The 22,768-nt window shown below is 40.0% G+C and overlaps 1 protein-coding gene across 2 annotated transcripts in view; it reads left to right on the top strand.

Annotated features, from left to right (window-relative positions):
* EPHA3 (EPH receptor A3) overlaps positions 1-22,768 on the top strand; it is a 960,369-nt gene that overhangs the window by 796,071 nt on the left and 141,530 nt on the right. For both annotated transcript variants that reach the window (XM_078657673.1, XM_078657672.1), the window contains exon 13: positions 15,359-15,568. In XM_078657673.1, coding sequence (XP_078513799.1) covers positions 15,359-15,568 — 210 coding nt within the window. The remainder of the gene's footprint in view (positions 1-15,358; positions 15,569-22,768) is intronic.

Below are 22,768 nucleotides of genomic sequence, written 5' to 3'. Positions count from 1 at the left end.
GAGGTGCAGCTGGTGTTTCTGCTAGAAGCGAAGCCGGGTTGCATTATGGGTAAGGGCAATACCAGGCAGTATAGCCTACCTGCCTTCGGAGCAACACTGAGCAGTCTTATCGACCTACCACAGCACTCGTCCCCTCCTATTTTATTTATTTTTTCGCAGATTTATATAGCGCAAACTCGGAAAGGACGGGCACATTACAGCCTTTCCGAAGCGCCGTCTCAAAGCGTTTGGGGACTTTCATATATTTAGATCTCATCTCTGAAGTACTAATGGCTGGCAAAACAGCGGATTTCGCGGGCGTTTGGGCAAATATCGCGGGATTTGCGGCGTTCGGCCGATTTCGCGATTTTTTTGCAAATCGCGAAATCGCGATATCCTGGAGGGTCTGTATATATGTGTGTGCAAAATCAGCACCCTGTACAATTACTGCTTTGGTACACATAAAACGAGATCTCTGCAAGATGCTAATATGTCTGCCGCATTCGACACGGTTGACTATTCTATTCTGGTCAACCGTGTCGAACAGGCAGGCCTCAGAGATTCCGCTTTAGCCTGGTTGAAATCGTTCATCTCTGCACGTACTCAGGCTGTCCGATTAGGCTCTTTTTCTGCTGCTAAAGTCAACTCCTTTTGCGGGGTGCCTCAGGGCTCCTCGTTATCTCCTTTATTGTTTAATTTGTATATGCGGCCCCTTCTTTTTGCTTTGAGAAACCATAAAGTCACTATATACAATTATGCAGATGACTTGCAGCTAGTTTTCACACTTAATTCCCCAAATGCTGTGGAGGACTTTCAAGCTACCATGACTTTAATCCAGAGTTGGATGTCCTCAAATCACCTTAAATTAAACCCGGGGAGAACTGAGCTAATTTTGCCCGGTAAAAGCGAAATCAGTTGGAGCCCTAACTTCTGGCCTGCTGATATGGGCCTTCCGCCTAAAAAATCTCTGACTGTAAAAAGCCTGGGGATTACCATCAATGAGGACCTTACGTTAAAATCCCAAATTGGAACCGTGGTTTCCTCTGGTTTTTTTCAATTGAGGAAAATTAGGAAAATTGCGCACTTCCTCACCCATCCCGCCCTAATTCAGGTGGTCATGGCTTTAGTCCTTTCCCACATTGACTTTTCAAACAGTCTTTATCTTGGCCTACCTGTAGGCCAACTTCGAAGATTACAGTACTTACAGAACCAGGCAGCCAGACTGATTTGCAATGTACCCAAATGGGAATCGATTAAAACAGGCCTACAGACCCTGCACTGGTTACCTGTGGCCCAAAGAGCCGAATTTAAAGCTGGGTGTATCATCTTTAAGGCTTTGCAAGGCAAGGGACCTCTTTTTATTAGGCAGCTAATTGGAAGATATGCTCCCTTACGTAGCTTGAGATCAGCCCATAAAGACCTACTTGAGGTATCACGCTTCAAGAAAAAACGACAAGGAGGCAGCAGTTTCCAGTTCTTAGCAGCTACCCTGTGGAACTCGCTCCCACTAGTCCTCCGGCAGAGCAAGGACCTCCTTGCCTTTAGAAAGGCACTTAAGACTCACCTTTTTACACAGGCATATCTGAAGTAAAGATTCTTGCACATTTTATCTCTTGTTATGTTACCTCTTTCCAGCGCCAAGAAGCTTTCGGGCGTACGTGCGCTTTATAAATTTTTAATAATATAACATAACATAACATTACATTTTTGCAACAGTTTGGCGATATTGGAGTACCATGAGAGGGTTGCAGTCCTCCCAAATGCAGTTAACCTCCACTTCTGATTGCATAAAATATGCATTCTGATCATGCTAAAGGCAAGAAACGAGCAGTCTTCTGGTTTAGTAAACTTAAAGCATGAATTTGAATTTATGGTTTGGCATTTATCAAATTGGCTCAAAGAGCCAGCTGCAAATTTCTGACTCATGTTACCACACACAGCATCTGTAGAAAGAGTCATCTTCAGAACCAAGACTATTCCCATGAGGAGCAGGGCAAGACTGATGTGCCTATATCTGGTTCTAAACTTGGGTGGCGAAGTGAGCTATAGAACGATGATGGAATCAACTCACATCTGTGACTGGGGGTGAGTGTCTGCAAAGTTTCAGCGCTCTGTCCATTATCTCCATGTGTTTGCTTTGTACGCCCTACGTTGGCAGGGTATGCCCAGACGTGGGTCCCTTGCTCACTTTGCCACTGTTTTCAAGCTAGCTTGGATAATGAGGGGTGTTACTTCTTAAACCAGTCTCAGGATGCTTGTTCCGGTCCATTGAAGACATGGTTTAGCACTTTGGGCTCAACTGTTCCCATGAGGAACAGGGTCAAGGCTGATTTGCATACGGCTGTGTCTGAACTGGGGTGGCGAAGTTAGCTAAAGAACGATGATGGATTGAACCCAGATCTGTGACTGGGGGTGAGTGTCTGAAAAGTTTCAGCGCTCTGTCCATCATCTCTTTGTGTTAGCTTTTAACGCCCTAAGTTGGCAGGGTCTTCCCAGATATGGAGCCCTTGCTCACTTTGCCATTGGTTTCAAGCTAGCCTGGCTGATGAGGGGTGTTACCTCGAAACCTTTCCCAGGATGCTTGTATTCAGTTCAGTGAAGACCTGGCTTAGCAGTTCCTGCTAGACTGTTCTCATGAGGAACAGTGTCAAGAGCGATTTGCATGTGGCTGGGTCCAAACTGAGGTGGCAAAGTGAGCTAAAGAATGATGATGGATTAAACCCAGATCTGTGATTGGAGCTGAGTGTCTGAAAAGTTTCAGCGCTCCGTCCCTCTGTTCCTTGTGATCACATAAATATGGAGCTTTTAACTTATCAACAAAGTAAATTACATTCTAGAAAGATTACTAATGTCTTCCTTTGTGCTTCAAAAGACAACTGTCCAAATAGAGAATATGAAAATAGGAGGCTCAGGTGACAGTATGAGGGGATTGTAGTGCTTTTAAAGCATTTAGCAGAACCCTGTGCTAAATCTGAAGCCTTCCGTTTGCCCATATTTAAAAGGATATCAATTTCAATGCACAACATTACTATGTAAACAGTGGATAGCATGAACTAAAATATTAAAAATTAAACATAAAACATTGAATGCAAGCAAAAATGGCTCTAGAAGTACCATCAGTGAGCCCAAAACTAAAAAAACGTAACCCTGTAAGCCCAGGCAAACTGTTATACAAACTTCAAACAGAAGAACCTTAATGGAGAGGCTAGGGAATGAATGAGCAAAGAGGGGTAGCCCAGTCTGCTCAAGTCTCTGACGGGCACGGATGGGCCCGCCCTTGCCCACACAACAAGACTCCCACACACTTTATGTAGCACTAACAATGCTCAGGTGATGGTATAAGGGGATTGTGGGATCTGTAGTCTCCAGCAGCAGCCTAGCGGCAGCTCACCATCTTGATGCACTTTTGTCCGGAAAGGCGTAGCGTGAGTCCCCAATGATGGTGATCAAGCTGAGTCAGGGAAGTTCTCCTCACTAGTGCTTGCAAGATGGCAAAGCAGCCCCCATATAACAGGACTGCTACATGCTTTATGTAGCACTAACAAGGCCCAGGTGATGGTATGAGGGGATTGTGGGTTTTGAAGTCCCCAGCATCAGCGAAGTGGCAGCTCACCACCTCGATGACCTTATGTCCATGAAGACGTTGTGTGAGTCCTCCAAAGATGGTGAACAGGCTAAGTCAGGGAAAATCTCTTCACTAGCGCTGGCAAGACAGCAAATGAGAATGTGTATACTTGGTGCTTGTACTGCCACCTGGAATACCTTTATGGTTCAAGTATCTGATTCTATGAATCATCTGTTTCTCAAGAAAAGCCATCAAATCTAAGCTTGTCATAAAGAATCAGAGTCTACTCCTCCGAAAAAGTAAAAGTAAATGCAGAGATTTACACCACTACTTGCACATACTTTTATGTTATTCTCTAATTTAAACACGTTCCCACTAGAACACCAGTAGTACCATTGGGAATGTCATGTGGCATGTTCCCCTTGCTAATTGTATATGTAACAAGGACCCCCTGAAAAGAAGAATTCGTAATTCCTAGGTCAGGGAAAAAGGGATATTTGAAAAGTAACGGCCTAGGCAATAGAGCACAATAGTTTTCACAAGATCAACAGATATATAGCAATGGACTAAAGCTGCTTAAAAAACATGTTTTTATTAGTTAATCAACATAAGTTAAAAACGAGAACTTATAATATCACAATAAAATAACAATACAGATGTAAAAATTCCATAGGGTACAATTGACAGACATAAATTAACAATTTCTAGACATTAAAAAACTTAATTAAAGCAGGTGGCATGAAAATTCGATCTCTACGCGCGTTTCGGCGGCCAGCGCCTTCTTCCTGGAGCAGCCACACAATATCTAAAGGTGAAGATATATATAGTTATATCGATTCTTGCTTATAGAACTTGTAATTGCATTTTGTTCAACAAGACATAAAAATTAAAAGAAAACAATTTAAGCAGCAGCCATAGGTTGATAGAAATTACATTTTGAGTTGCATTTGTGTTATCGTATAGTATTGTCATTTCCTTACGGGAGTTCGATTCAATTATTTCAAATGAGAGGTAGGGAATTTATCAAACAAGTTTTCTAGTGCCGACTATTTGGCTGCACTCTGATGTACAGTAAATAATCTAATTGTCAAAAGAATAGGTCAGGGAAACTTAATTGCGAGGATAACTTTGATACAGTCTAAGTAAGGAGTCTTCTTAAATGAAAATATGATATTTTAATCTGGCACAACAAAAATCATTCATTTTTTTAGCATAGGTCTGATACTTACTAAGTAGTAATCTTAGCAGATGGTTAGTAGAAGACAGTTTTTTATAGAAATGATATTCAGATTCTGTCTTTTTTTTTTTTTTTTTTTTTTTTGTAAGCCTTTCAAGTTCGATTAGGATATGGCTAGGGGTAAAAAATAATGAGCACAATAAAAAATGTTTATTAGTGTACAAGAATAGATGTGTATTTCTATAGGCAAAAATATCAGTTGTCATTATTGTTACCTGATAAAATAGACTTATTTGAATTTAACGCCCGCCAACCGGAACCCTTTAGGATAGATAGATGCTTGGTAAAGTTTGTCCTTGGTGGTCTAGATTTGGGACCTTTATTCTGGCGGGGAGGAGAGATGTAAAGGGAAGTTTAATGTCTATTTATTAATACTTCTCCTAATTCAACGCTTTAAAAATATTTATTGTACATATAACGCTCTGGGGTCTGTGTTATTAGTGGCAGCTGTGCTCCTCTTACCTATATTAGGTTTGACTTGGTTTCTCGGTCTGTTGTTTCTTTTATGGCGCCGGTATGAACCCTTTAGAGGAAACATATCAGAAATATATTCAAGCTACCGCTGTATCTTAGTTATTTTATACAAGTATGGTTTTTTATTTGTAAACCTGCTGATCTTACTTGCAAAGCTGGTGCTTCTCGTTACTGTTTTTTTTAAAGAAAAGGATTTCCTGATTCCCAATGGCGCTGAGTTCAGGTGATTAAAAGATCTCCCTGCCTGTGATAGGAGAAACGGTATAGGTAAGCAGCGGATAGTAAAGTTTGCTTGTCCTGCTTCTTAATGCTAAGTTTTACAAGGTTTTCAGGGGTAGAAACTTACCAAAGAATGATTAGCAGGGCTCCCTATGTCCCCATAAGTGAAAAGTCACTATATTGTACATTTGTACATTTAGTGGCTCTAAGGAACTAAATAGACATAGGGTTACCATACAACTAAAGCCCCGAAATATAACTAGGAGGTCAGTATAGATTTACCTCACGTTTTAATTATAAGACGATATGCATATAAAGCGTTGAATTAGGAGAAGTATTAATAAATAGACATTAAACTTCCCTTTACATCTCTCCTCCCCGCCAGAATAAAGGTCCCAAATCTAGACCACCAAGGACAAACTTTACCAAGCATCTATCTATCCTAAAGGGTTCCGGTTGGCGGGCGTTAAATTCAAATAAGTCTATTTTATCAGGTAACAATAATGACAACTGATATTTTTGCCTATAGAAATACACATCTATTCTTGTACACTAATAAACATTTTTTATTGTGCTCATTATTTTTTACCCCTAGCCATATCCTAATCGAACTTGAAAGGCTTACAAAAAAAGACAGAATCTGAATATCATTTCTATAAAAAACTGTCTTCTACTAACCATCTGCTAAGATTACTACTTAGTAAGTATCAGACCTATGCTAAAAAAATGAATGATTTTTGTTGTGCCAGATTAAAATATCATATTTTCATTTAAGAAGACTCCTTACTTAGACTGTATCAAAGTTATCCTCGCAATTAAGTTTCCCTGACCTATTCTTTTGACAATTAGATTATTTACTGTACATCAGAGTGCAGCCAAATAGTCGGCACTAGAAAACTTGTTTGATAAATTCCCTACCTCTCATTTGAAATAATTGAATCGAACTCCCGTAAGGAAATGACAATACTATACGATAACACAAATGCAACTCAAAATGTAATTTCTATCAACCTATGGCTGCTGCTTAAATTGTTTTCTTTTAATTTTTATGTCTTGTTGAACAAAATGCAATTACAAGTTCTATAAGCAAGAATCGATATAACTATATATATCTTCACCTTTAGATATTGTGTGGCTGCTCCAGGAAGAAGGCGCTGGCCGCCGAAATGCGCGTAGAGATCGAATTTTCATGCCACCTGCTTTAATTAAGTTTTTTAATGTCTAGAAATTGTTAATTTATGTCTGTCAATTGTACCCTATGGAATTTTTACATCTGTATTGTTATTTTATTGTGATATTATAAGTTCTCGTTTTTAACTTATGTTGATTAACTAATAAAAACATGTTTTTTAAGCAGCTTTAGTCCATTGCTATATATCTGTTGATCTTGTGAAAACTATTGTGCTCAATTGCCTAGGCCGTTACTTTTCAAATGTTCCCCTTGCTCCCATTTCCCATATGCTTAAATGTAAGTAGTGTACAATTACACATTGAGGATATTCAGCCCAATGTGGAAATGCACATTTGTTTCTTATAGTATTTAGTTCAAGGAATACAAGTTTCCCTTACAGAATCTTCTTCCCTTACACACCCTCAATGTTGAGGGTGATCCGTTTCCCTTCCCATCATTGAAGGAGTATTACTCCAGTCATTTTCTCACCAGGAGGTTGATTTTCCGCGCTTGTGCATGCCAACTTGATGCTGAGGATCGCGAATGAGGAAAAATCCCGCCGGGAGGTGGATTTTCCTCACTCATGCTCACAATCTTGACGTTGGCGAACGCGAGCAAGGGAAGAAACTCCCCTCTGCTCCGCTGAGTGTTTCAGAACTCTGTGAGCTCCATGTAACGTGGAGTGTGGAAATCTCCACAAACTGAGTGAGCTGAGTTCACCGCCCATACTTAGGGCCTGATTCTGATGAGGTTAGGAAAGCATTCCCACCTAAGGCCTGATTCTGATGCCATGAGGAAGGCCTCCTAACGGCATTTGCTCCTTCAAAATCAGATCTGGTACATGATGCGTTTAGGAACATATGCTCCCATTGTAGTCAATGTGGGAGTCCAACCAAATCGGATCGGGAAGCATTCGGATGCATCGTACTCCATCGGCAGACTCTCCCGATCCGAGTGGGTCGGAAACCATTTCCAAACTGAATCGGTCGGTAAGCTTTCCAACCCACATCAGAATCGGGCCCTTAGTTGAGAGTGAATAGTAAGTCTAAACCCTCCTAAGTCACACACTTTCAAATTTTGCTCAGATAGGAGTGGGGAAGGTATATGCAACCCATTAAAAGTCCCACACTTTCTATGCTTCTACTTTTGTTGGAGTGGGAATAGTGAATCTAACCCCTCCAAATTCCAATGCTTTTCATGCTTTTGGAACATTGGCATTATAATAGTAAATCTGACTCCTTCAACTCCTTTAAAGACAAACACTTTCTCTTTTATTTTTTATTTTGGAGTATTATTTTTGTAATTATGATTATTTATAAAAACAAACACTATAATTTTCTTTAAATGTTATTTTTATTACTTACATTTTTTATTTACATTATATGCATGCTTGTTATTTTTATTATTTAAATTACTATTAATAATCTTTATGTTTTAAATTGTTTAACTATTGTTTTATATTTATTAAAGTAGTATACACACACACAGAGATATATATATATGGAAGAGGTGAGGTGCCGCGGCTAGGACGACTTACTCCGGCTTCTGGGAATCACGGATCGATCACCGGCGGCAGATTAGCCCAGCACCATGTGACTCTGGGCAATAGCTTGCTTAATCTTCCCGACGGACCCCAGCGCCAAGAGACCCTTACGGGTGATAGTGCGCTTTACAAATGTGGATTTTATTATTATATTATTATTATATATAAAAAATATATATATATATATATATTCATTATGTCCTTAGTAATGCTTCATACTTAATGAACAATGCTATTGCTTATTGAAAAGAAGATCCCCAATATCTAAATATCACGAAATTTGCCTTTCAGAGTGAACGTTAGTAAAATAGTGTACTATCCATAATCTAGATATGATGAAAACATAAGTCTCTCAAAATATAAACACTTTTTTGAGCTGGATATATTATAATGTGACTCTTGGGACACCACTCTCTCTAACAGATACGTAAAAGTGGGTCCTGCACTCTTGAGATTCATTTGCAGTCCCCCACCTCATCGAGCAAAACTCCCAACACAAATTTATAGTTTCTTCTTTTGGTAAAAGCTTCTCAATTTTTATAGATGTTAATACCTGATTTTAGGTATCTAAAAAGAATATGCTTTTACCATTATGACAATTGTCAGCCATTCCATATGGAAAATTCAAATTTGGACATACCCGTCACACTTAGGACTTCTCACTGACACTGAGAAACAAAAAAATATGAGTGGACTCTGTGAAATAATATCAGCCATTGGTAATTTTTCTCTGGGGCATTCCAGTCGATCTATTTTTTGGGTCATTGAATTCTGTATGTCCTTTTCGCAGTGACAAGATGAGATAAAGTGATAGATTTGAATGAGTCCCAGAGTGACTACCAGAGGTTTAAACTATTGAAGGAATTGCATCCATTACTTTTTGTGCTGTTTACATGGATCTCTTTAAGTAGGAGATGTATACTAAGGCGGTCCTGAACTGGCTCTATAATAGGACTCAAACTGCACCCAGCTTGGATAGGACCCAAGAATGTTTAAAAATGGTCTGGGTGGCTTATTTTCCTGTTCAAATGAGATGTGACTTAGCTGTTTGGATGCCACGTTCCTTTTTGAACAGGATAGGGCTAATATGACTATGAGTAGTCCATGACTGTGATGGCACAAACAATTATGAATTTAAATTAGACCAGAAGGGATTAATAAAGGCAGAAATGTATTGAAGCATTACATCGAACACTTTTGTGCTATTTATGTATAGTGATTAAGCAAACCCAAGGAGATGATGAACAGAGCTCTGAAACTTTTCAGACCCTCACACTTCAGAGCCAGCCATATGCAAATCAGTCTTGACCCTGTTCCTCATGGGAACAGTCCAGACCGAACCGCCAAGCCAGGTCTTCCCAGGCCTGGAAACAAGCATCCTGGGACCGGTCTCGGGGTAATACCCCTCATCAGCCAGGCTAGCTTGAATCCAGTGGCAACGTGAGCAGGAGCCCATTTCTTGGCATACCCTGCCAACTTAGGAAAAACAAAGCAAACACAAGGAGATGATGGATGGAGCTCTGAAACTTTTCTGACACTCAACCCCAGTCACAGATCTGGGTTAAATCCATCATCGCTCTTTAGCTCACTTGCTTTTTTCCGGTCCAGGGAAGATCTGGCTTGGCAGTTTGGGCTGTGAGAGGATACTGGAGAAGCATGGGCTGCCTACTGGCATTTATTACGGTGACGAATCAAGGGGTGATATGCCCTTGGTCTCCTAAATTGGGACTCACCTACTGAAGTACCGAAAATTATATCACCACCCAACCAGAACCATACTTACAGATACCCCATATACCAATTACCAATAATGAGTCAGTCGGCAGTGTAGAAGGTCCAATCGTTTATTATAACAAACAAACTCTGCCAGAGGAGCTCCTTGCAGCGTAACCCCACGAGGTCCACCAAGAAGACTGCTGGCAAATTATCAGCAAACCACATATATACTGTTGCATTTCGAAAATCGTTACCTAAGATGGAAAAATACAGGCTGGTACAGGTTGGTGCGAAGGAAAGACCATATATGGAACACAGACCCTCCTCAGTATAGTTCAGCTCATTATAGCAAGGTCGAGAGGGTGACTCCCTTATGCTAACTTCGAGAGAGTCCGTACAGCGCTCCCTGGGAATGTGCTTGCCCACGCTACCCCCACCTACAAACTTGACAGGCCTAACTTGCAGGATCAGCAGGTTGCTACATTTGTGCTATTTCACAAGGGAACATGTTTCACGCAACGAGATGGAAGGGTTGTGTCAATGCTGGAAGCAGACTAGGCCACAAAATGGCGCTCGTCGAGTCAAACAGTGTCTGTGTGTTAATAGATATAACGTATATTGAAGTACTCAGGCCTCCTCAAGCGGTTATGTGTATATGCGGTTAATGTTTGAATCGCTATACTGGTAAGACAGCTTCACTACGCTAATTACTAATGACAGTTACACGTTTTGCTAGGCCCAGGTCGAATTCTGGTTCCTCACTACAAATCAGACCTTACCAGATGGGTCTTATCAAAATTAGACCTTCAATCCGATTATTCTTTTCCATTATTTGACTTGAATTTATCATACGGAAAACAGTGCAGGTTTCTCCCCACAATTGGATGGGAGAATTGGTGGCCTTGCAACCAATTGCATCAATATTAAGTGCATGCCCTGAAGAAGTCCACTGTATTGGACAAAACGCGTTGGCTGTTCTTCCCTGCACATACATGTCACATCTGAATCTATTGTGAATAAAAAAGATTTGGAAATACATCTCTGAAATAGAATTTGAGTTATTTGACTACCGTTAAATATTTAAGTACTAATTGGTGCACCGGTTGATCCTTGTTTAGAATTGCAGTGTCCTGTTAGGACTGCAACTTGACAGTGGGTGCTTGAACTTTGTGCAAGTTGACACATATAGTGCTATTGCCATTATTATAAGAAACTTGGGGAGAGCGGGATAGGTGCGATTCTCGGTGGAGGTTCCATTGTCGTGCTTAGTTTCTACAAGTTCAAGACTGATTTGCATATGGCTGGGTCTGAACTGGGGTGGCGAAGTGAGCTAAAGAACGATGATGGATTCAACCCATATCTGTGACTGGGGGTGCGTGTCTGAAAAGTTTCAGCGCTCAGTACATCATCTCCTTGTGCTTGGCATGAATAGAGATTGACAGTTGTTAAAATGTTTTCCTAAAAAGAAAACATTTGTTCAAATAATGTTGGCCCGATTTTCTTACATCCTGGTCTACTTCTACATAGCATTGTTTTATAGCGTTTTATGCTCCATTGTGCTATTAAAGCCAGCAGAAATAGAACATATTAAAATACAATATACAACGGTACAGGGAAAAAGTTAATGACGGGACACATTAAGCAGCATTTGTTATTCTTTAGTAGCAATCTGGGACACCAAGTTTTCCAGAGGCACTTAAATGTGTAGGTTGCGAAGCTTTTAATTCTGCACATGGAACACGGGCTCCTGTAATTGTTCCCTATATATATATGTGTGTAGTGCTCAAGAGAGCTACCAATATTACTTCTAGTGTTGCAGCCAACGATTTACAGGCTTTCACACTGTTTTGTGGGCTTGTCGCTTTGCTATAAAACATGCTGCACCTAGTCAGTGCCAGTAAAAATGATGTCTGGAGTAATGAGGCATCTGCACTGCTTTAAACTGGTTGGGCCAGCAGAATGCATACACGGAGACCTTTTAACGAACAGCACACCATTTGCACACTATTAACTATAATTTAGAAACGGTTCTTTTATTATATTGATACTTCAAAGAAAGGCTATAGACTTGCAAGGTGCATCTTGAGTTCAAACATTCGCTCACCGACATAATAATTCTTATTTTATTTTGTTCCAATGCCTGGCTGAAACATCTGGGGTAAGACTTGCAAAGCCTGATTCAAGGCAGGAAATGGCGTTTGACACCCAAACGTACATAGCAAGATTCATAAAAACTAAAATGCGCGCAATTCATGGCGTGTTATTTATTATTGTATCTATAACATAGTCCGATTTATGGGCAAACAGTGACGAGAAAGGGAGAACTGCAACATCGCACATTTTGCTTACACAAAAAGTGAATTTTCAAGGAGTGTCAAAGAAAGCTCAGTTAATGATGTTTAAACCTGGAAAGGAGAAAATGTCAGAAGAACATTTACCGGTTCACAAAAAATGGGCACATTTAAACTCATTTATATCTGTTTCACTCCTGGGACACATGAAACGCAGTTTGATTTCTTTATTCATTCCGGACAAAGGAACACTTCCTACTTGGTGGGCACTTTTGTACATAAGGATTAGTCGATCTTTGATTAATCGTTTTTTTCTTCCTCACGTGGAAATTAGCACGTTACCTGTTTGGGACATGCAGCCAAGTCTGTCGACAAATTGCAACGTTTTTCTGTGATTCACCGATATTTGCATGTGCTTGCTAAGCCATGGACACTTCATGCACAGGGCAGAGACAAATGTTTGTGGTCATGTCCATAGAATTATTTTGAGATTAATCCTAAACTCAAAGTGTGCCTGACTTTTTCTTTATTCAATCCCCCAGTGACTTTTCCAAGAACCTTTGTGTGAGCCCCTGCTGTTTTGCTTGACCCTTTAATAATCACTACTCAATTGTGGCTCTGAAATAATCCAACACATCACATATATTCATTAAAATCCTGTTAATTAAATGTACTGGTCAGGGCAAGTCCCCACTTCACTGATCATATGCTCACTGGTTTCTCCTCCCCCATATACTATCTATACTCTAGCAACTAGACAGCAAAGCCCAGACACCTGCATCTTGCCTCCCATCAAACATTATAGAATGTTTATCTTATTCATTAAGGATATTGCCCCTCAATTACCCCTGGAGTACTCTAAACATAACAGAAGGACTATCTTTTGCATTGGAAAAGAGAGGTCTTCTGCTTTGTCTGTTTTATTGTGGGCATAATGGAAATACTATAGTAAAATGACAGTACTGTAGAATAAGCATCTAGCACACTATAAACATGCTAAAATTAGGACAATCGGTCCAGGAATCACGAGAGATTTATACTTTAAAGAGGATGAAGTGAAAATGGTGTGTGGCACTCCATTGTAAATATGGAGAGAGGGCTGGCCATACAATTCCATGAAACTGTAAATGTAAAGTCAGAAGAAGTTAAGCCATGCCAACACTTGTCATGTATGGGCATTGTTATTAAGTGAGGTCAACAGCATTTCTACACCTGTAATTACAGATAACGAATTGTACGGTTTAACGTTAACATTGCCAATGTTAAAATACTTGTATCATTGAGCGGAAGAAGCTCTCATGTATCCTCCCTCTTTTTCCTTCTTTTTCTTTTTATCTTTCTACTCTCTTCATTTCTCTCTCTCTCCTTACAGCTTTGCCTATGCTACGTTATTGATATTTTACATGTTATCATCTGATGGTGTGTTCCTATGAAGCTTCTGTTGAGTCTCAGCAGATTCACCCAACAATTTTAGCACTGTAGAGATTACAAGTCACAGCCTAGAAATAATTTGCGCGAAGGGAGATGAGTTGGCCTAATTGCTGGGGCGGTCAACCTCAAATCTGGGGAACCGGGTTCGAGTCTCGACAAGGAAGTGCAACATCCTGTGATTCTGGGAAAATCACTAAATCTCCCTGTACCCAATAAAAGTTAACGTGTCCTCATGTAACGCAACTGGTGCTGGTGTAAAGCGCTCTGATACCCGATACCTTCAGGTCAAGTTTGCGCTATATAAAACTCCATTAAAAAAAAGGAATCTTTTCTCCTTTCTACATGAGCCTTAATGTTTTTAATTCATAAAATGAATACTTAATTCTACCTGCATTGATAAAAACTGGGGGCCTCATTTATGAAAAGTGTTGCATCGGTGTGGTAAAACAGCGATGCAATACTTTTCAGTGCACCCTCCCTGTGACATCATGGATGCACCGCCGTATTTACTGTATAGTGCTCCATGTCACAAGGGTTGAAGGATACATCAAGAATCCTGATGTATCTCCAGGGGCAAAAATTAGGCATTGCTGGAGTATGGCTGGAAACAGAAGCAACTCCAGCAAAGTGGCATTTCACATGTGGCAAGTCCCATGTGAAAAGGCCTGCATCACCACTTACACTTGCTTCAAGCAGGCATAAGGATTTGACACAGTGAGTCCGTAGAAGTGTTGCAGTGAAATCTCAATTTGACACTTCTACGGGCCTTTTCTGCTCCAAAACGCCCACCCTGCATACATTGTACCTGTTGCAGGCATAATATAAAGCACAGGGGTTTACAAAGTGATACATCTGCCTAGATGCGACACTTTGTAAATATGGCGCAGTGCGTCGTATTTTTTTACGCCGCCGCAGAGTTCCAAAAAGTGATGCAATGGCGGCGTAAGGGCCTCATAAATAAGGCTCTGGAACTTTACCTCCAATATATTAAATGTTATTATAGTTCCTCCAGCTGTTCACTGTTAATTAAGGCTCTTTGGCACCAAGTCTTGTGGCCAATGAATTGGGAAAGCCCATCGTGCTATACACCTGTTTTTTCCACCTCTCACAATGTTTTATTTTGTTTCATTTCATTGCTTGCATTTGATTTTTTCTACTGTTTTTTTTTTATTGCTTTGATTTCTCAAGAAAAATATACCAGACTAAATAAATATATTACTCTTTATTTGGCTATTTGGATGTGCAAGTAATGTCTACTACGGATTTTGTTTTATTTCTATGATTGGCCAGTAAACATGTAAATGAAAAAATGAATAAAATCTTGCAGAGGAAAGGTGTTATAAATCCAGTTCTGTTGCTATGTTAACATTTAGATAGTAATGCTGTTTGAAGCTTGTGGTGTACATTTACAAAGTATTTTAACCACTTGCTATCAAAGTGAACATTGTAGATTTTTAAGCATTACATTAACAGGTAGGTTTAAAGCTCATATTTTGAAATAATATTGACCAAACATTTCAGCAACTTAATATCTTTAAAATACAAGGTACATTTGGATTGATAACACTGGTCTTAAATGATCATACTGGCATCTTACAATAAAACTATTTAATAGATATCAATAATATGGCTACTCACCATAGAACTTGAATTGGATTGGTCTTGAATCATTTTTGTGTAATAAAAAATGCATGTTTTAATTGTATTTTCTATTTTCTCAATTGTCCTCTAGAAAAATGACGCCCAGTTCACTGTCATTCAGTTGGTTGGCATGCTGCGTGGGATTGCATCTGGCATGAAGTATCTTTCAGAAATGGGTTATGTTCATCGGGATCTGGCTGCCCGCAATATCCTCATTAACAGTAATCTAGTATGCAAAGTGTCTGATTTTGGCCTTTCTCGTGTCCTGGAGGATGACCCTGAAGCTGCATATACAACACGGGTAGGTTCTCACAAACAACAGCATGTATGACTCCATTCACATGAAGAACAACATTCTTCTTTGGTCGCATTGGTTTTTATTGCCTTGTTTTTAGTTTGACAGCTGTATATCTTCCTGGTGAACTATATCTTAAAGCATTTCTAATTATTTATTTCCAACATAATTTCTTGCCATTTGAAAATTAGCAAAATCTGTTTATTTCATTATGATTATAACCGGAGCAGAAAGAGAAAGAACAACTTGAACAGTTATTTGACATGCAAATGTATCTGCATTGATAGGAAAAACTTGGAAGACTGTGGAAAAAAAGTGCTGCATACAAAGTTGAAAGATGACTGGTAAAAGTAGAACTTATAACTACAGAGAATAATTGTATCTCTACAAAATGAGACACAAATTGAATGTAAAGGTGAAGCTGTTAACAAATTGCTACTTTAAATTCTTGGCTAAACAATCAGAAATACTCAACTCACTATATTAGTGATATACACGATTGGTTGGGTGCAATATGATTCATGATATTCAAAAGTTCAAAACAGTTATTTTTTTCCGGTAAATGTTCTAACACTAGATGGGAAATCATTTGAATATCATCAAACATTTTCTAAATTGCATTTGGAAGTTCAAAAGCAGACAGTCTAGATCTACACCTACATGCGAAAAGTTACTATTAGTAACTTCATATTTGTAAATCTGGTTCCACTCACTAGTTTCTAGAGGTGAGGACAAGTAAGTGTACACTTTGTGTCCTAGTCACAAACGTAAATTTAAATATGTAGATTTACTCATGAGTATATGTATTGTTAAACAAATCCCTTTAAGCTATTCACCATTTACGAGTGTACAGTTACTGCAAAGTGTAGATTTACTTATCTCCACCGCCTAAATTTATGAGTGTAAAGTTGGCACTAGTAACTTTTCACACATCAGCGTAGGAATATATATTTTTAAAGATGCATTTAATGTAATAACTAAAAAGTCCACATAACTAGAAGGATTATTTTCATTTATTGTGTATTAAAAATTCCTAAAAGCTATCTAGGGAATTAATTTTAAGAAATGTAAATGCTTTTACAAAAAAACAATTAAAACATTTTTTAAAGATATTGGCTCGCACCAATGTGCCAACGCAACGGGAAAGGTACTGTTGCTGAGCCTGTCCACGCATTCGTGGCCCCGTACTGACGCTGTTGGCTGGAACTGTTAGACTCTATTGTTTTCAGGCTTGAGGTAGCCCCGTACAGAGCTACCGACTCGTACAAACTGTGGTTTTGAGGTATTTCTGCAATTTTAAGGGCATCTTGCTAAGTATATATTTTTAAGTACTGTATGTTGGATTCTTATCATTTTGGTCTAGTATTGGATATATAAAAATATTGCATATTTTTTCTAAACTGGTGTGGTGTCCTTTTTCAGTGTTTTCACTGTATTACTGTTGGTTATGTGCAAATGCTTTACTGCCCCTGAGATAAGCCTGACTGCTCGTGCCAAGCTACCAAGGGTGTGAGTAGGGGTTATTTTAGGAGTGTAACTCCCTTACCGTGACTAGAAAGAAGGGTCCCTACTTGGACAAAGGTACCTACCTCCACCAACTAGAGGCCGCCATTTCTAACATTTTATCTACCTGCCAATTCAAATCACAGACACATTTTTTTTTTGCTCCATTGGTTATTTCATAAAATGTCACCTGATTTAAGCAATATATGTTATAAGTGCTAGCAAAATACAGGCATATGAGTGCACATGATGTGAGAATGATCAGTGATTAGTAGTCTCTGGACTGAGGTTTTCAAAACTTTAGTGTTAGGACAGGTTATCCCTTTCGAACCATGCTCAGTCCTGCTGAAGAAGGCTTAAAATTTGGATATCTGACTGATTCCAAAGACTTTAGGATTTTTGGTTCATTAATAGACATGTCATTAATTGCTCAACACTAGTGTGATGAAACCGATTCAAGTGGGAAGCTTGGGCCCTAACGACGAGAAAAACAATGAATCTGGAAAACATGATTTCAAAAGGAATGGACAGTCCATACATTTTTGAGGATTTGTAGACCCCTTCCTGCCCTCTTGCAAACACTATGAATCCCTATAGGAGCATAAAGACACTCCCTTTAACTAAATCTCCTATTCAGAAACCTTAATTTTATTTTTTATGCATTACTTTAATGTATACCTTACTCATTTAACTGCTGCATACATAAAATTCTTTTATTGTGAATTTATTCCTTGCTTAATTAAAAAGAAAATACATGGATACAACAGTCTACGCACAAATATTTTTAAGGAAATAGGGGCAGGCCGCCGATGTACCTAAAAGCCATTTTAAACATGCAAAGAAAGTTATTGTGATGAATATCCAAAATGTAATAAGCTATGCTCATGAAATTACTTTATTCATTGCCCACACTAAATACAATTAAGTAAATACAAAAGTGAAATAAGCTTTGTATTGTACAGTATGGGCATTTGCATAATGCCACATACATACATAAATAGAACATAGCTCTAACGTATGCAAGGTCTACCTTTGTCAAGCTGTTCTATAGAAATTAGAAACACCAGGGGTAGTATCACAAAAGTGAGCACTGCAAGTGTGACTGTAGAACATGGTCTCTGCCACAGTTTTCGGCTGAACGGAATCTCAAATACTAGAAGAAATACTTGAAGAAATAGCAGTGCTATTTTACACCGTCAGCAGTGGTAAATGGTTGCCCAGGGCATGCTTTTGTTGATATATCAAAAAGTAAGCAAAAGAACATAAGACAATAACATACACAAATATAAATAGTGCAATTAAAGCATTACCAGGCACATACAAGAAAACAATCAAAACAGAACCCAACACAAGAACTAACCTACAACAACCCAAAAACAAAATAGCAAAAAAACACCAGAACCTATCACCACTACAATGACATTTTACTCAACAGATATGCACAAACATTCTTATCAAACGTTACCGCCTCCCTAAACCTGCTTTCATAATACGGTGGTAAATGGTGTTTGCATCAAGCACTGCCTACCTAAGACCAAGGCCCAGATTCTGAAAGGTTTCGCATCGGGTTAGTATTACTTTTTTAACGTTAACCCAATGCTAACCACGTTTTGCACTTCACAAACAAATATTTGTGTTGGTTTGTATGGAAAAGTAACGCAAAGCAGCGCGAAAGGCTGTGTTGCATTATTTTGCGTAAGGGGTGGTAAATGGGCATTCCCAGGTAACAACTCATGCCTTTTGATGCTAAACCGATTCACTAACATTAATAGAAAGGGTTTAGCACCAAAAATTAACACCACTGAAAAGCAGGCGTTAAACGGAGAAAGGTTTAGATTTCTTTGTGCCTTTCCGACTTTGCATGCGTGTTGTACTGTGCAGCACACATACAAAGTAGAAAATGCGTTTGTACATGTCTAAGCAAAGTATTTTGTACAGGAACCTGTACAAAACCTATGCTGACTAAGGCACGCTCACTAGCGCCTTGGCGCTAAGGTGTGTGCTCTGTGTATGGCAGCTGAAATCAGCACCGGCGCTAGGGAGAGGGAAGAGAGTGCCATTCCTTTGTGAATATGGCACTTTCCTGCTCTCTCCTTGTCCCGCAACGCAGTGCAGCCTCTACGGAGAGAGGCTGCGCTGCGTTGCCTGACTGTGTTCAAAATCTGGGCCCAACTGAAGTACATTAAATAGCACCAGGCCACATTTTTCGTGATCTGTTATGAATTAAAGTGTCGTCCTCCGCAACAACTGTCACCCTGCGAAAGACAAATTTAGCTTGGTATCCCTATCCCGTACTGTGAGCAATTATTCCCTGACTGCTGGATGTGCAGTGTCCACGTGTGGGTCCTTTTTTCAGGGATATTTTCTGTGCTTAATGTGTTCAAACTCGGCTAAGCAGATAAAACAGAGCAGACTCAGACAGTACTTTTAACCGTGCTAAAAATAATCCCCTTTCACTCTCGCCTGCTCACAATGTATTCTGGGTAATCATTTTGGGGGCTTCGTTTGTTGATTGAATTCTTGAACCGGAGCGAAACCACTCCTTGATTGGGGCGGATTAGTGGTGCTGGCAGAAATAAACCAGCTTTTGCAGAAGACTACTGCAATCAGCGAGCACTCTCTCTATTGCTTATTGAGGTATTTTACATAACTTCCAGAAAGGAGTAAACTCTAAAAATGCCACATCACCATCAGACGTTCAGGCGACCAAACGCAAATTTAATCTTAAATATGCCTGTATAGCATATCACTCAATCAGCGAAACCGTAGTTATGGTGTGCCAAGCCACACAGAGCACGAAGCTGTGGAATTGTGTGTTGGCACAGTCCGTACATTTGGCCTGAGTAAAGATGGAAGTCTGTAGATGTCCATCTAGAGTAATGGACTTCAAATTTTCTAAAGCTGCCCTCCTCCTGCGTAAAAAAATAATGATCGCTCCTTCCCCAAAATGATAAACAGATTCTCTCACAATAATTCCATAAATCCAGCAGGTCTTAACCTATTTAACAGTTCAAACTTCTTAATTGTGTATAGTTGTGCCTTTTAAAAAAAGCTATGAAATACATGGTTGCCTACATGCTATTGGCAATTTGAGGGGCTTTGAGTGTTATATGGACCCCTCCCATCACAGTGACACATACAGGACGAGTGACAAAAAATACTGATGGGTTAATCTTTCACAGATAAAATAGGTACATTTTTCAGCATGAGCTTTGTCTTGTTCCCTTTGGGGCATATTTAATACTCCCTTTGGCCAGAGCCGGCTGCCGCCCCCCTCCCCCCCCCCTCCACTAAAAGGTTAATTCACACCATCGGGAGCCCCCAGTTTGAAGACCTTTGTCCAAGAGGCATACAAGATTTTACTTAAATGACGGGACACCAACAAATGAATTCAGTTGTGCAACGATGCCCTGTACGGATTGTCAGTGATTTAATTTTCAGCAGGTTTCTGATGTATGGTTTGCGCTGTGTAATGTTGAGGAAAAACGGCGTACAGCCTGGTAAGCATATAGAAGTTGAGAATGTGGAAAAACAAGCCAAATAAAGTTGCCTGCGTTATCACCTCCGTCTTTCCACTCACCATCAAAGATGTTCCATGTTGCTCCAGAAACAAGATATCCCTGTGCAGTAAAGGATATTTGTGAGATACAGAGTCAATGAGGACAAACTTCAAATGCATACAAGTCCTAAAGACTTAAAGATGGAGGGCAGCTCAAACAAGACATTCTTGGTTCATAAGTAATTACGCGCTTTGCCAAAAACTGTAAAATGGAAGGGTTTTTGTGGTAACTTTTAAGGACTTGGGGCCAGACGTACGCCCATTTTTTGTGGTCGCCAATGGGAAATTAGCCCATTTGCGACCGCTAAAAAAGGGTGTAGCGTGTACCAAACATATTTTGTGAGTTGGGAACCTGTTACAGACTAGCAAAAGAGGCTTTGTGTGTCGTTATTAGGAAGGGGCGTTCCAAGGGCATCCCTTCCTAATAGCGAGTCTCAGGGGAATGTAAGAATGTTTTGCGACTACAAATGCGGTCACAAACAATCGCCTTTACCACCATTTGTGAATTGTCATTGGCAGCGAAAATGTCTTTTAAGAGCAGGCAGTGATCCCACGGGCCACTGCCTGCTCTTAAAAATGAAACTGAAACGTTTCATTTCTATTTTGTAAATGCATCCCGTTTTCCTTTAAGGAAAACTGCACCGGGCCACCCTGGATGGGGTCCCTGGGACTAAAATTGACCCAGGGAAGGGGCCGCAAAGCCCCTCACCAAACAAGCATGCTGGGCCACAGATGACTGGATGCATGTATGAGTGGCTATATGGGTGAGTTAGTGGGTGTGTGAGTGGGTGTGTGAGTGAGTGAGTGGATGTGTGTGTTTATTTGAAAGTTTTATATAGCGCGAACAAGATCTTTGCAGATAACAGAGCACTTTACAAAGGCAAGGGGTAAGTGAGTGATAGGGTGGGTACACGAGGGAGCATAGTTAGGAAGGTAGGTCATCAATGCAAGTAGTACAAATAAGAGGGAGCATGAACAATCAGGTAGGTCGATAATACAAGTAAAACACATGTGCAAAGGGATCAAACAAGTAGTACAGATCGACGCAGAGTCTTAAAAGATCAAAAGTAGTAGTTCAAGTGTATTTAGCCATGAGGATAGCTTTAACTTCTTTCTTAAAAAGAAGAGTGGAGGAGATGAGCCTGGTTTCAGGAGGGAGTGAGTTCCAGATCCTAGGCGCCATTCCTGAGAAGGAGCGTTTGTAAGTTTTTTCCTTTCGGAATCTTCGAGGCTTCAGCAGAAGATTGTTTGTACTTCTGGTGGTTCTGGACCCGCCGGAAATTGTCAACTTCTGTGTGAGGTAGCCGGGTGATTTCAGGTGTATAGCCTTGTGCGTCATGCAGGCAATTTTCAGATGTATTCTGGCTTCAAAAGGCAGCCAGTTCAGGAATTTAAAGTCAGGGGAGATATGTGAGTGTTTTTTAGATCCAGTGATGAGTCTCGCTGCCGCGTTTAGTGAAGCTCTTAGGGGTGCAGTTGTAGTTAGGGGGAGACCGCAGAGGGTGATGCTGCCGTAGTCTATGCGAGGGATGACTAGTGCTTGTACTGCAGTTTGGAAGTCTTTGGCTGGGAGGAAGGGTTTAAGTTTCCTCAAGGTATTTATTTGGAAGTTCGCTCCCTTAGTTGCCTTGCTGATATGCTGCTGCATGTTGAGATTGGCGTCAAGTGTTATGCCTAAAGATTTTGCTGAATCCACGATGGTCGGTTGGACATTGAGTGCAGTTAGGTGCTTAAGCCAGGTTTGAGTGGTAGAGATTTTCGCGGGAGGTGAGATCAGAAGGAACTCAGTTTTCATAGCATTGAGTTTGAGGTGGTTATCGGCCAGCCAGGATTGGGTGCTTCTGATCGTGTGTGGCTCTATGGACGAGTGATTGGTAATGTGAGTACTGGTATGGGTGTGTAAATGGGTATGTGAGGCATTGTGTGGGAGTGGGTGTAGAGAGGTTGTGTGGGTGTGTGTGTGGGTGTGAGTGGGTGGTTCTGTAGATGATGTCATCAATGATGTCATCAGTGATGTCATTTGATATTTTATCAGTGATGTCACTGAACCTGTCATGAGTGATGTAATATGTAAGGTCATAAGTAGTGCATTGTCATAAGGTCATAAGTAGTACATTGTGGTTCGTACATTATAGGTAGCTCAG

This window comes from Lissotriton helveticus, chromosome 8 (assembly GCF_964261635.1).
Source record: "Lissotriton helveticus chromosome 8, aLisHel1.1, whole genome shotgun sequence".
Classification (NCBI taxonomy): Eukaryota; Metazoa; Chordata; class Amphibia; order Caudata; family Salamandridae; genus Lissotriton; species Lissotriton helveticus.
This window is presented reverse-complemented; position numbering and strand designations above follow the sequence as displayed.